Genomic DNA, 14297 nt, shown 5'->3' on the forward strand with positions numbered 1-14297 from the left:
ATTCGAGCCGAACTACCAGTGTTTAGCGACTTTACCGCCCTGCCACTGGAAGTCCTCGCGCTAATGCGTAATAACGTAGCGCTTATGCGTAACTCGTGAAGTAAAAGAAGTAAAGAAGTAATTTACAACAAAGGCTCTTCGCACATTTTTTAGATGACTTTTCTTTGCTATGAAAAAATCGCCTGATTGGAGAATTTTTTTTTAACTGCAAGTATTTTTTTGAAAGCGTAAATTATCTGCTATATGACAATTTTGTTTTCATGCAAAGAAGCAATGAACGGAAGGCTCTGTTTTCCAAAGAAAATTATTCGCATTTAGTTATTAAAAAATGCTGTGAAAGCCATGGTTTTTCGGTGTTTAAAACAAGAATAGATAATATTGTCAATAAGAATGGAAAACAACGTCAAAGTTTGGCTTCAAGGAGAAATATTGTTGAAAATACGGTTAATCTTTGGAGTATGGTAACTTGGCGATTTTTTGGCGAAAATTTGGCGACCAACCCTGGTACAGCAACCTGCTATTTTTTGGACGCCATTTTGTTTTCACGAAGTAAAAGCATTTTTTTTTTTTTTAAACTCAACATTATTTTCCAACAATCTGCTAGCCGAATTACGCTTATGCTAGAACTTTTATGGAACAAAAGTGCTTAATCATGACGAAGATTAGGTGCGAAATTGGGAGAAAATGCAGAATCGCCCACTGCTTGCCGCGTTTTTAAGAATTGCACATACACGGTGTCATCCATGTACACGTCGACCTATTTTCACTTAAAAAAACATCCCAGAATTGCACAAAAATGGCATTGCGCACACTCTTGACTTTATCGATGTACACTGCTAAAGTCCTAGCTAGTAACCTTTATCGCTTTACCAAAATGTCGCCAAACTACCTGTTACCATATTCCAAAGATTAGCCGAAAAGACTTAACCAAAGAAAAAACGAAATGTTTCGAATGTTGCAAAGGTAAGAACTTACATATTAAAAGAAAATCTTCGAAGGTCAAAGGATAGTTGTATAAATGCTCAGTGTCAACAGTAAACAAACTTATTAATAACGATTTGAATGCCATATTGATTTTGATTTGAGGAGGAGGAGCCAAGGAGCGATTTTGCGCTTCTTCTATGTTGCTAGAAAAACTCCAGCGCTTTAAGAGGTTATCACACATGGCTACAGTCCCTGCTAGACGAAACTTTTCTGGTAGCACTGCTTTAAACGGGAGGATTCCTAAAAAAAAAAAAAAGCCCCGCCTAGCTACGGAAGCAATGTTGCAGCTACGCGGGATTTTTTCAAACCTCACTGAAAATGTCTCGTGTCCCGGGTAGAGACAACCAATCAGACGAAAGTTCTGCTTCTGAAGGATCACGTGATCCCGATTTGAGCGATAATCGATTACTGTTTGGCGTTCAAGTCTTTGTACACTAAGTGAGAATGTTAACCTAGCTACGTGTGTTTCCTGGAATTGTGCGGGTTCTGAGAATTGTCCCTTTCGACGTCAAATTCCACGTAGCCGAAACATAATGCAATTGGGACTTATTAGGCTGCGGAGCCGATAACCGCGACAAGCTCCGTTTTCCTCTGTCGATGAGCAATTTTATGGTTACCATTCCATTTTAGGTAAAATTATTATTATTTAAAGACGCTGATATCTGTACTTATGCTCAAAAAGACGTCAGAACAACACTGAATTGAAAGAATTACAACTTACCGTATAAGAGCAGAAAACAGAGCAGCGCTCCTTGACATTTTTAATCGGAGAAAAAGCGCTCCTTGGCATTTTCGGACGGGAAAACAGCAAACGCACGTGACACTCAAATGGCTAACAATGCGAAAAAACGTAATGTGCATAGTCTTTCTCCAGGACATATCGCCGAAAGCAGAACGCACTGCAAAATTCTCAGTGAGAAACAGTTATTCGGACAAAAATGGAAAAATGTTGTCACAATAGATGAATCTGAGGTGTATTTAAATGACCGGGATAAAAGAAACCCATTATCATCAAAGAGAAGAAGAATTCTTAGAATATGGTTCAAAGAATCTAAAGAAAGTTTTTCACATGGCTTTATGATTGTTGCTAGTTTTTGATATAATGACAAATAAAAATTAAAGAGAGTGCAAAAAACTGTTAGCGTCAACTCCACCTGTAATCGGGGACATTTTATACCCAATTTTCAAAGATGAAATATCTTCTCGTTACCCGCCATCAATCGATAGAACTACATCAAGACAAAGCAAGCAGCTGAACATCAAAATGCACTGCTAATTTGCTGGGGAAAAAAAGGAATTAGAAGTGTGTATCAAGGCCTTTATTCATATCCCTATTAAATTTCCTGATGTAATCATCAAGGGATTTTTGTACTTTGGGACTTCTAAAAAGCGAATTGTCCAGACGTCGACCCTCAATCCTCCTTGGACTTTGGAAAAGCTGCTCAAGAGGAATAGGATAAATACTTTTTCCGCTACTAAGAAAACTTTACTGTCTAGGAAATTGCGGTGCAGAAAGGCAGTGAAGAATAAGGGTTATCAAATGGAACACTTAAAACACAAAAATTTCAGGTAAAATATATTTGTAAATACAATGAAAATAGTCTACAAAATGGGCGAACAGCCTTAGTATTTTTGGCAATTCAAAGCCCGATTAAAACTAACAATTCGTTAACTGAAAAGTGAAATTTTTTAAAAATCTCTCCGTGAAATCACATATTTGAATTCAATTGAATGAAAGTTTTCGATTATAGGAAACCACATGAGGGTAATTTACCTAAGATGTGATGCCTTCGTGGAGGACCTTAAGAGAAACTGGCTTGTATCCATATTACACAAGAGGTTTGGTTTAGTTTGCTTTATTGAGATTACGGTAAAGCACACTAGGGCTATCTGCCTAAGGGGAGGGATGCCTTCGTGGAGGACTTTCTAAGGAAGACTGGCTCGTACACACATTACACATGGGGAAAACCACGAAAACGCCCATGCAGCCAGCCCGTTCGCGGGTTTCGAACCTCATTACACAAGAGGAAAACTACGAAAACGCATATGCAGCCAGCCCCGTTCGTCTAGAAACGAACCCAGGTCGAAATCCCAGTGTTCAGCCACTTTGCCGGTCAGCCGCTGGTAGACCTGAATTTGAATGAGAGACTACAGAAGCATGACAAGAAATATATTGATCGAATTCATACGATTTGACGGGAAGGTTTCATTTTCTATATTAGATTTTTTATCTTTTTTATACTCAGACATAAAATACGAATAGCAGAATGATCTATAAAAAAGTTTATCAATGAAAAAAGCTCGGCAATGGCATTATAAAAAAATCTTTAGAAAAATCAAACCCTAACACAGACGACTTTTATTTATTAAATAATTTTCGTTTCATAAATTATTTTCACAATTTCAGTTTGATAAACTTCGAATGATTTGATGGATTTTTAGATTCTTTGAAAATTTGTTTTTAAGTAGAATAATAAATTCGGGGACCAAAACACTACGTTTCATAATTATTAGACCAAAGTGGGGCTATTAGTATCAATACGGCTTTTTGCGTCGAATCACTATTACAGGCTGAGTACTTACGTATTATCGCAACCAGGCCAAAATTCGCATAAATTACCAAATTTGGCGACCCTACTTACGGCAACCCTACGTGTTATACGTAGTTTTGTAAAAAGAGCATGTGGAAATTCACAAAATTTTCCTGCATTTTCGTGCAAATTTTTGTAATTTATGAGAAAATAGCAGTGTACATGGATAAAGTCAAGAGTTTGCGCAATGCCATTTTTGTGCAATTCTGGGATGCTTTTTTTAAGTTAAAATAAGTCGACGTGTACATGGCTATGGCGAATACGGTTTTCAATCAGTGCTAAAAGCAATAGCCAAAAGATTTCCGCCGAAAAAATAATTCTGCTACTTATTCAAATTCGAAACCGGAAGGGTTTAATTGCTATTTTATATTTTAAAACAAAATACAAAAAACTGTATTAAAAATTATCTGTAATTAATAAATGTACATTTTCTTTCTATTTATACTTTACTCAAACTTACAAATAGCGCCAACCTGGTTGCGATAATACGTAAGTACCAACGGGGGTATCTTTTTTTAAATTGTTGCCACCAAATATTACCACTATTATATTTAAAGAAATTAAATAATAAAGAATGTATGTATGTTTCTCAAACTGAAAAAAGAACGATACCCAGAGCCATTAAATTTTAAATAACGTAATCCTGCACCTGAACATTGGGCACATGGATTTCGAATTTGTTTTATTGTCTATTTCATATATATATATATTTAAACTTTAACGAATTTTTTATTATGAAACTCAATGATTTCAATGCGAGTAATGGTAACACACTGTACGGAAGAAAGAAAAAAAAAAAAAAAAAAAAAAAACATCTCCAATGCGAAAGACTGTCTACCGGAAATTCCAAAGATATACTGTTTTTAAATATTTTTAGTCTGAAAGGGCGTTGACCCAAATGCTCTCGAAACGTGTATGTATGCGTAAAGGAAAAAAAACGCCCCTTTGGACGTAACATAATATTTAAAAGCTTTCAGATCTTTTTTAAAAGCCTTTTGTTTATTTATTTTAGAATGTTTGCCATCGTTTTTTAAATTATTTCCTGATAAGCTGTCAAGTTACAGTTTTGCACGCGCACAGCTTGTAGATGAGAATACTATGTAGTGAAGCAATCTTTTGAAAATTCGATTAAGATTTTTTAAATTTAAAGTTGAAAGGATTTTTCGCTCATATCTTAATTTATGGAATCTAATTTATGGAATCATAATATCTTAATTTATGGAAAGAAATAAGACTTTCAGAATTTTGTAAAGAAAGAGCAAAAATATATTTAAATGAAGATTCTATGAAATTTTGACCGTAATTTGATTTTATGGCGAAATGCCTGAAAACACTCAATTTTTTCTATTATTTGACGTCTATTATTTTAAAATTTAAACACCTAAAAATGTATCGGTTACAAAGTTTTCTAATTTTCACAGATTATAAAATAAACACTTCCGTCCTCTTTTAAAACAAGAATGATAAAAGAATTGATTGGCCAGTTTTTCACATTTAAAAAATATTGCCATAAAGCAGAACCAAACTACTATTTTTTCCGTCGCCTGGAAAACAGTTTCATTACGTCATATCATTACATACAAAGCACTTTTGTTTAGATTCGCTTATAGTTTACAGCATGTTTAATTGCCAATCAATGAAGGACGAATTAAAACTCGTCTTTCAAGAATTAAAATTAATTACCATCACGGTACTTACGTATTATCGCAACCAGGTTGGCGCGATTTGTAAGTTTGAGTAAAAAGTATGAATAGAAAGAAAATGTACATTTATTAATTGCAGATAATTTTTAATACAGTTTTTTTATATTATTTTGTTTTAAAATATAAAATAGCAATTAAACCCTTCCGGTTTCGAATTTGAATAAGTTGCAGAATTATTTTTTCGGCGGAAATCTTTTGGCTATTGCTTTTAGCACCGATTGAAAACCGTCTTCGCCATTAACAGCTTGAGCTTGGCGCCATATAAATTCGATAAGGTATGAGTCAAGATGATGACGGGCTGTTCCTCTCCGTTTTTTGTTGCGCCATTTGGCTGAGCCCCACATGCGCTCCACATGTTGTGTGTGAACGCCCGTGTTGGGATCCACAAAGTTATATTTGTGATTAACAGTTCCATGCAGAAATCCAGCATTTTCGAACTCACTTGTATTGTATCCTTTCCAGCAATCCGAATAAATGATGCTTCCTTCCTTGATATTTTCGCAAATTTTTTCCATGAGGGTAACGGCCGCTTCTGTTAGGTACAGTAACCAAAAAAGTCTCTTTCTTTTCTCGGCAAATTCTGCCGAAAACCCATTGCTGTGGTAGTACACGCCCAGTGTTATTTTTTCTTTTTACAAATAAACTTTCGTCTATTTTCACACACGTAGGGTTGCCGTAAGTAGGGTCGCCAAATTTGGCAATTTATGCGAATTTTGGCCTGGTTGCGTTAATACGTAAGTACCTTAATCACTTCTGAAATATTAATAAGACGGCGGGAAAATTTTCGTTTTAAAAATTGTAATAGATATTCTCAAAACTGTTGCGGAATTGGAGAAAAATGTAGTATACATAACTGTTGCTGAAAGGCACAAAAATTTAGTGAACCGATTGGTTTTCAAAATTCGATTTTGATATTTTTTAATTTAATGCTGAAAAGATTTTTTTTTTTTTTTTTTTGTAGTTATCTTCGTTTAACAAACAAATTAAAAACCTTTTAAAATTTGTTTGTTCAGAATTTTACTATTTGTACCGTCGAATAGAGCAGAAAATTTCTTTTAAATGAAGTTTTATGTGAGATTTTAATGTAATTCGATTGTTTGGCAAAATTTCCTTATTTTGCCAGTCATTTGAAGGTTAATACTTGTTGCAAGTAAAAGGATTATTCACTGTCGAATAATAATTTCTTAATTGAATAATTTGATTGATAACGTGTCATTAAGGCATTAAACGAAATGAAAATGATTAAATGAAAAGAATTAAAAATTAAATAAATTTCTTTGTAAAATAATCTTATTCAAAACTCACAAAATCATGAACTAAAAATAGAAACGTAATTTTAATGGGAGTTTTATCGGTAATAATTCAACGAGAGCATTAGATTAAATAATTCTTTTATAGGAATTTCTCACAATTTTATGCTACAAATAACGAAAGCGTTGACGCCTGAATAATGAAGCCTAAATAATCGAATCGCGTTGCTTATGAAAGTACAGTTAGTCACAAAAGTCTGCGTACAGACTAAATTTTAAATTAAAAAAACACTTAAAGCATAGAAAAATGTATTTTAATCATTGCATTTTTTTCTTCTATTAGCTAAAATTGTAAGCTTTAATAAAAAGTAAATAATATCAGTATAATACTTTTTACATTTTTTCAAAATATATTTTGTCAAAAAAACTCAGAAATTCCCTCCAATAAGTCTGAGTACACTTTCAAAAAAATATATATATATAAGTTTTTACATTACTTCAATACTTTGTAGGATATCCTTTATTCTTCAAAACAGCTTGCAGACATCTGGGCATTGACTGAACTAGTTTTTCAGTGTCATCCGACGTAAATTTCGCCCATTCTTCCTGCAATTTACTAATTAGCTTATTTTGCGAGGTAATATTGTGTTTTCGAATTCATTTCTCCAATTTTGCCCACAAATGTTCGATTGGATTGAGGTCTGGTGACTGTGGAGAAGTACGTAACTGTCTTGGAGTGTGATAGAGGAGATATTCCTTCACAATTTTAGCTGTATGTTTCGAGTTGTTGTCTTGTTGGAAAATAAAGGTATTACAAAGGTTTAAATTTCGGGCACTGTCTCGCAGATGTTTCTTCAGAATATTCAGATAAACATACTTATCCATGACTTTATCAATAATGTGAAAATTTCCAACTCCTTTCGACGACATACACCCCCATACCATCACACCGCCAACTCCATGTTTGACAGTTGGATTTAAATTTCTCAGATTCAGTTCTGTTCCTGGTTTTCTCCATACAATAGGGTGGCCATTAACTTTAAATATTGTAAATTTACTTTCATCTGACCAAATTACATTGTTCCAGAAGTTCTGCGAAGAGTTTAAATATGTTTTGGCAAAAGCAATTCTTTTCTTTCTATTTGTCTCGGAAATGTATGGCTTAGACCTAGGTTTGCGTCCATGATAATCGGACTTTCGCAGAACTGTTAGTACAGTTTCAGGAGAAATTTCCTTGTTGCTAGTTAAAAAAATGTCTTTTGCAATGCTTGCAGCAGAAAGTTTAGGATTTTGTTTAATTCGTAAAAGAATTTTTCTTTCTTCTTTCTGCGTTAGCTTTCTTCGGTCTCCCACATCTTGGTTTTACAGCAAGACTACCCTTGTCAAGATAGTTTTGAATAACTCTTTGCACACTGGAAAATGGTTTTTCAATGGTTTTACCAATATAACGAAGAGTTTTACCTTCATCTCTCAATTTGATAATTAGTTATCTCGTAACTAAACGAATTTCTTTATTGGTTGTCATTTTCGTCAAAGAAAATAGAAATATTAACTTCCAATCAAAGTGAAATTTGCTTCGGAAGTCAATGACCTTGAAAGTGTAACCTTCTTTGCATTCTCAAGTTTGAAGTTTAAAAGTTAGATAAGAAATCCCCCGCCTCCTTCGCGTTGTACGCAAACTTTATTGGCTTTGATTTCTGGCCACTTATCTTTTAAAAATTAGTGTACATAAATTATTAGATATGAGAATATTACAATTAAATAATTTCAAAGTCCCTTATTGAAACAATATTTAAAAAATAAAACTTTAAGAAACTACCCTTTTCGCACCTTAAAATTTGGATTTGATATTACTTTTCTTGATGTACGCAGACTTTATAAGTCATTGACTTTATAAATTTATCAAAGGCACCCCACGGTTTTATTATCCGTGATATAAAACCATAGATGAATATTTGAACGACCCTTATGTAAGCTTACTCCCATTGAATTATATGATAAAATTGTTTTTCTACTTTTAATTTAGTTATCTTGGGAGTTTAAACAAAAGTTTATTTTATAACTTTCTCGCTTCCTATAAAGTATTGAAAAAAATCTAATCTTATAGTGACGTTATTAATCATTTTCATACTGGCTACCATTAATTTGTAGTTTCAACAAGACCCCCCCCTTTTTAAGGTATTCGTAGATTTTGACACAAGTAATTTACCATAACAGATAATGTTAAAAATGCTTGATATATTTAGGCAGTCCCTTATTAGAACAAAGGATTACGCTGCGATATATTTAATTTTTAATTAATTATATATAGATAATGGGTGAATCTTCGGATTATGGTAACTTGGCGATTTTTTGACGAACAACCCTGCTAGTTTTTCGAACGCCATTTTGTTTTCACGGCATTTTTCTTTTCTTTTTTTTTTTTTACTCAACATTTTTCCAACAATCTGCTAGCCGAATTACGCTTATGCTAGAACTTTTATGGAAAAAAAGTGCTCAATCATGACGAAGATTATGTGCGAAATTGAGAGAAAGTGTAGAATCGCCCACTGCTAGCCGCGTTTTTAAGAATTGCATATACTACACATCGACCTATTTTCACTTAAAAAAAAATCCCAGAATTGCACAAAAATGGCATTGCGCATACTCTTGACTTTATCCATGTACACATCGTACTATTTTCACTTAAAAAGTCAAAGAAAATTGACAAAAATCCAATTCTTCTTACTCTTGTAAAAAGCGCCAAACAAATAAGCGAGCGATTCTGCACTTTAGCAGCGAAATTGTTTCTAAGTGCTTATTAGCTAAAATCCAGATCGGAATTTTCCGGAAAATGTCACATTACATGTCTCATGATCTCTCATTTCTCTGAGACAAAATAATCTGTGATTCGAATTGTGTACTTCTCAGATTATTGCTAAAGTCCTAGCTAGTAACCTTTATCGCCTTACCAAAATGTCGCCAAACTACATTTTACCATATTCCAAAGATTAGCCAAAGTTACCATATTATGTCTAACATGAAAAATTAACCAGTAAGAGTAACCAGTTTAGTAGATGTAGCTAAATTTTTCAAAATTCGCCAAACTCAAGCAATCATGCGCGTAACAATTCTTCAGTTTTAATAAACAACGTCGCTATGTTCCTTTGTATTCTTTTTATTGCATTCCAAGTTTTTATAGATGATTTTTATAGATAAATCGTGATTTTTAGTCCAAAGGGGTAATTTGCTCAGAAGGGCTATTAGTTTCGTTTTGGCATTTTGCGTTGGTTCAGTATAAACGGAGTTTCTCTTTTCAAATTGTTGCCACCAAATATCAGATCCTTGCATTATATTTAAAAAAGTTAATTAATGAAGAATCTGCATGAATGTACGTTTCAGTGATAGTGAAAAAACGGCAACTTGAGACATCAAATTTTGAATAACATAGTCATCGACTTGAACATGCGCATCTGGAAGCCCAAATTTGGAATTTAGAATTTATTTTACTAGCTATTTGAAATTTTGTAAAGCTTAACGAATTTTTGATTAACAAACTCAACGATTTCAAAGCGAGCAATCGCAACACTGCACGGAAAAAAAAAAAAAAAAAAAAAAAAGAGAGAGAAACGTTTTTATCTCTAGCACGCTGCGTTTCGGAAATTCTAAAGATATGCTCTTTTAAATTATTTTGTGTATTGGTGTTGAATTAAGTTTTATAGTTTAAGTGCGAAGAACATGATATTTAATAAATAAAGGTAACACTCAAAACGTTAAAAAACGGTCCTTTGGACGTAATAAAAGGTCTAAAACTCTTAACCTTTTTTAAAATAGGCACTTTTGTAATTCATCTGCAATGCAAAAAACTGCACTAAAGTTTCTACAGGAAATAGTACCTTGCCACAAAAATCTCTGAAGGGAACAATTGCTTTAAATACTATATTCTTAAAGTGATCTCTCCTGGAGCGATTTTAGCCGGAGTGAAAAACAGAAAACAAGAAATCGGTAATTAAATAATAATAAACTAAACTGTAGTTAGCTTATTAATTAAAATTACTTATAAAACGCAAATGTTACTACATATAATATACATTTTACAGAAACCACACACACATATATATATTTACAGAAAAAAAAAAAAAAAAAAAGATTTATAAATTTAAAGAAACTCAAATTTTTAATCTGAATCGCAGTTATTCAATTATTTTAACCAAACGAATGTGCAGTTATAACGAGATTTAGTATAAATTCGTGTCTATGAATCAACCCTCAAAAGTTTTAACTCAATTAGCAATTGCGTTATAATTTATTCCAAGCAATTTAAATACATACTGGGCAATTGCTACAGTTCCAGGATAAGTAAAGCTGTACATCGCAGTGTTGCTATTAATTCGAAATTTACTTTTGCGACAGGATCATTTATTAACTTCAAATATTGAAATTTCCTTCTGCAAATATCTTTAATTCCAGCAAGTAAAGAATTATGAGAAGTTTGGTAAATTGTCGTATATTAAAAAAAACTACATTTTTTAAACATAAGATTAGTTTGGATTCATTCCCACTTGAAGAAATTAAATTACTGATGCAATTAAACGCGTGAAGAAATGGCAACATTTATTATATTCGTCAGTTCTAATATTAATCATACAAGATAAAGTACCAAACTTTATTCATTCTTATTGTTTTACAAATATGAATTAGAATAATATATTGCGAAACAAGCATCTAAATTCGTAAAATATTTCAGTTTCAGACATTTTGTTTAATTTCAGTTTATGCAAAAGATACATAAAGCACGAAAAATTCTGCGGTAAGGAAACTGTAACAATTATTCTTCGGTTACGTTATGCAACCATGGGATTATATTTAACCAGAAAACTATTGGACTCTAATTCATTTTACTTTCTAGGAAAAACTAAAATATTTACCTTCATATACATCCCGAAAAATAAACCCATTTTCCCAAGCTGTAACTTCTTCAGACTCTAGTTGAAGAGAAGAGATAATTAAGTTGGATCTCTTCGTTTCCAGAAGTATTTTCTTCGTTAACTCCTACCGTTTACTGAAAATTCAATTGAACCACCGAACGGCAAGTAAAATTGAGTTGCCTTTATGTAAATAATTTTCTGCCATTTCGGTTAAGAGGATAAAGCTTATTGAGCAATCCTGCTCACTCTACCACAACCTAAATACTGAATCAGAGTAAAGTAACTAGTTCTTGCTTTATTAATTATCTTAAGTTAATAGTTTAAAAAAAAGAATTGGCTGCTGTGATTTTCAATATTATTATTACCTTCACCTTTTGAAAGAAAACTATCAGAATCTCGGTTAGGAAGGAATTTTAAGAAATTTGGCTATAAGAATGTTCCATAATAAGTTAATCATTTCTTCGAAGTGTATGCATGACATAAATGTTGAAAACTAAATGAAGAAACATATATTAGTTATTCTATTTAGAAATGTTCATTTACTTTGGTATTAAGAAGAGAAATTTTCAGTATAATCTCTTCTAATAATGATAGATTACAATTTTAGTTTCCGAACACGTCTGTCTACAGACCTAATATATCGACAGAATAAAATTCTCATGAAAGAAAAAGCTTTAACACTTCCTTTCTCTTATATACCATACGGATGCTCCTTTCCAATGCAATGGAGCTTCAACTAGTCAGTTATTAACAGCTAAAATTTAATCATCTGCATGTTCTATTCTAAGGTATGGGAATACATAATTTCATCCAATTCGTACAACTCTGTGGTGCGTCCGTCGCTTTTTGTGTTATAGAGTTTGTACTATATAAGTCAAATGTGATATTTTCGTGATGTCATTGCTTTCCTCCCGTTTAAGGGACAATTTGAGTATTACTTCTTCTTGGCCAACAGCAATTTTTATCTTGCTTTTGTATCTGCTGTGCTAGATTTCAGTAGGATGGATCTAATTACCCTTCTTTTGTTTTCTTCGCCATCATTTTTTAAATTTCGTAAATTGTCTCAAGTATCGAATTTGCAACTTCACGTTTCGACTGAAGAGAGACATTGAGGTCCATTTTAATAAAATCATGACACATAATAAAATTCAGGAGTGTTCAATCGTTTGATTCTTAAAACATTTTTCTTGGGCTTTAATATATACTAAACATTTAAAAATGTCTAAAAGAAATATCAAATTTTAAAAACAAGTTGAACAGAACTCGTGGATTAGGAACTCAAAATTTTAGCTCAACAATGTGATTATTACTTCTTAATATAAAAGCGGTGAATGGAATTTAGAAAAACAATCGCAAACCACCGTTCTTTTGAGGTTGAATTTAAGTATATTAATCTTAAACATCATATTATGACTGATTTAATATATGCATATATAATATGAATTATATATATGATGCCCATAACTTTTTAATCATCGATATCTACGATTTATATAACAATTGACTAATTTATTGAGACGAAGCAGAAGAGGGATAAATTTTATTCACACGTTTGACTACTGAATTGAAAACAACTTTATTGTATTTATTTGGTCATATTCCTATAACTTACTAAAGTTTGTAGAGAAATCCGCAGGACTTCTTTAGTTGCGGAGTCAGTAGGATTTTCGAAGCAGGAGACATGAAAAAGGAGTACAGTCAAAAGTCTTTAATCCGGACTCGTCGGGACTTCGGCGATTCCGGATTATCGATTTTTCCGTATTATAGATCATCAGTTTAAATCTGGTAAGATGGCATGCAGAAATTATAAAATTAAAAATATGAAACCGTAATTTATAAAATAATGAGCAATTATGATCTAAAGGGTATCAAAATTTACCAAAAAAGAAACCTAATATTTATTTGTTTACTTTATTAAACATTTCTTTCAACGCGCGGATGCGTAAAGCATACCTTACGCACAGCCGAAATTAGAAAATTGCAACCAGAAAACTATTTGATTTGTATTCGTGATATTTATAATGACGAGGAATTTAATTTAAATCATATCAAAGACGGAGTACATCGAAATTAAATACTACATTTAGTAAGGAATTATAAGCCGAATAAAATAAGGAATGCCCTGAAGATAACGATAGTGTTGACAAATCAACTTTCAGTTCATTGCGCGCCGCGACGTCCCCCCCCCCGCGCAGAGCAGCGTGAAATTGATAAACAGATTTCGGAACGGTTAGATAAACAAAGAATATGCCTTTAGCCATTTTTTGTAGCAATTCGTTTTTTGTTTGATGGACATCGGAACATACTTTCGTTTTCTAGATCCTTTGGGAGCTCCAGCATCGGAAATTCTATTTGACATAATCGAAAGTTCAAGCTTACTTTTAGAAAATTGCTCTTACAGACTGCAAAAAATAGTAAGCCGGATCCAATTCGAAGATTAAGGAACAACGCAATCATCAACATTAACTGAAATAGATAATTAGATAATTTTAGCTTATACCGTCCGTTATACATTAAATGCGCAGGCGAAAACGTATTCTGCACTTGCGCAGACGCATATACGCAGTCGAAAATGTCTTGCGCGCACGAGTAAAACGCCTATGCGCATGCGTCAATGCGGCGCATGCGCAGAAAGATTTTAGCTTTGAGGTCCGGATTATAGATCATTCCGGATTATGGGTGTCCGAATTAACGACTTTTGACTGTAATATCCTAGCCAGGACTCGAGCCTGGGCTTCCCGAATACACTCTGTGTGTGCTACCTTTACACCACGAAGGTATAAAGAAAAGAGAAAGAAAATACCTTATATACTTCCCCTTTTAAATGGCAACTCTGGGGATGAGGGGGCCCAATCGCCAAAT

General features: G+C 33.0%; 1 protein-coding gene across 4 annotated transcripts in view; it reads right to left on the minus strand.

Moving 5' to 3' along the window:
* The window catches only part of LOC118187504 (uncharacterized), a 127164-nt gene extending 115588 nt beyond the window's left edge, over positions 1-11576 (minus strand). For 2 of the 4 annotated variants that reach the window (XM_085824358.1, XM_035357741.2), the window contains exon 1: positions 11436-11575. In XM_085824358.1, coding sequence (XP_085680484.1) covers positions 11436-11465 — 30 coding nt within the window. In that variant the 5' untranslated portion in view covers positions 11466-11575. Of the gene's footprint in view, positions 1-11435 lie in introns of all 4 variants that reach the window. The other 2 variants (XM_085824362.1, XM_085824361.1) reach the window with 1 other exon arrangement.
* Between the last annotated feature and the right edge of the window lie 2721 nt (positions 11577-14297).

This window comes from Stegodyphus dumicola, chromosome 9 (genome assembly GCF_044657685.1).
Source record: "Stegodyphus dumicola isolate Sdum_Otavi_A_Nest chromosome 9, ASM4465768v1".
In the NCBI taxonomy this organism is placed as follows: domain Eukaryota; kingdom Metazoa; phylum Arthropoda; class Arachnida; order Araneae; family Eresidae; genus Stegodyphus; species Stegodyphus dumicola.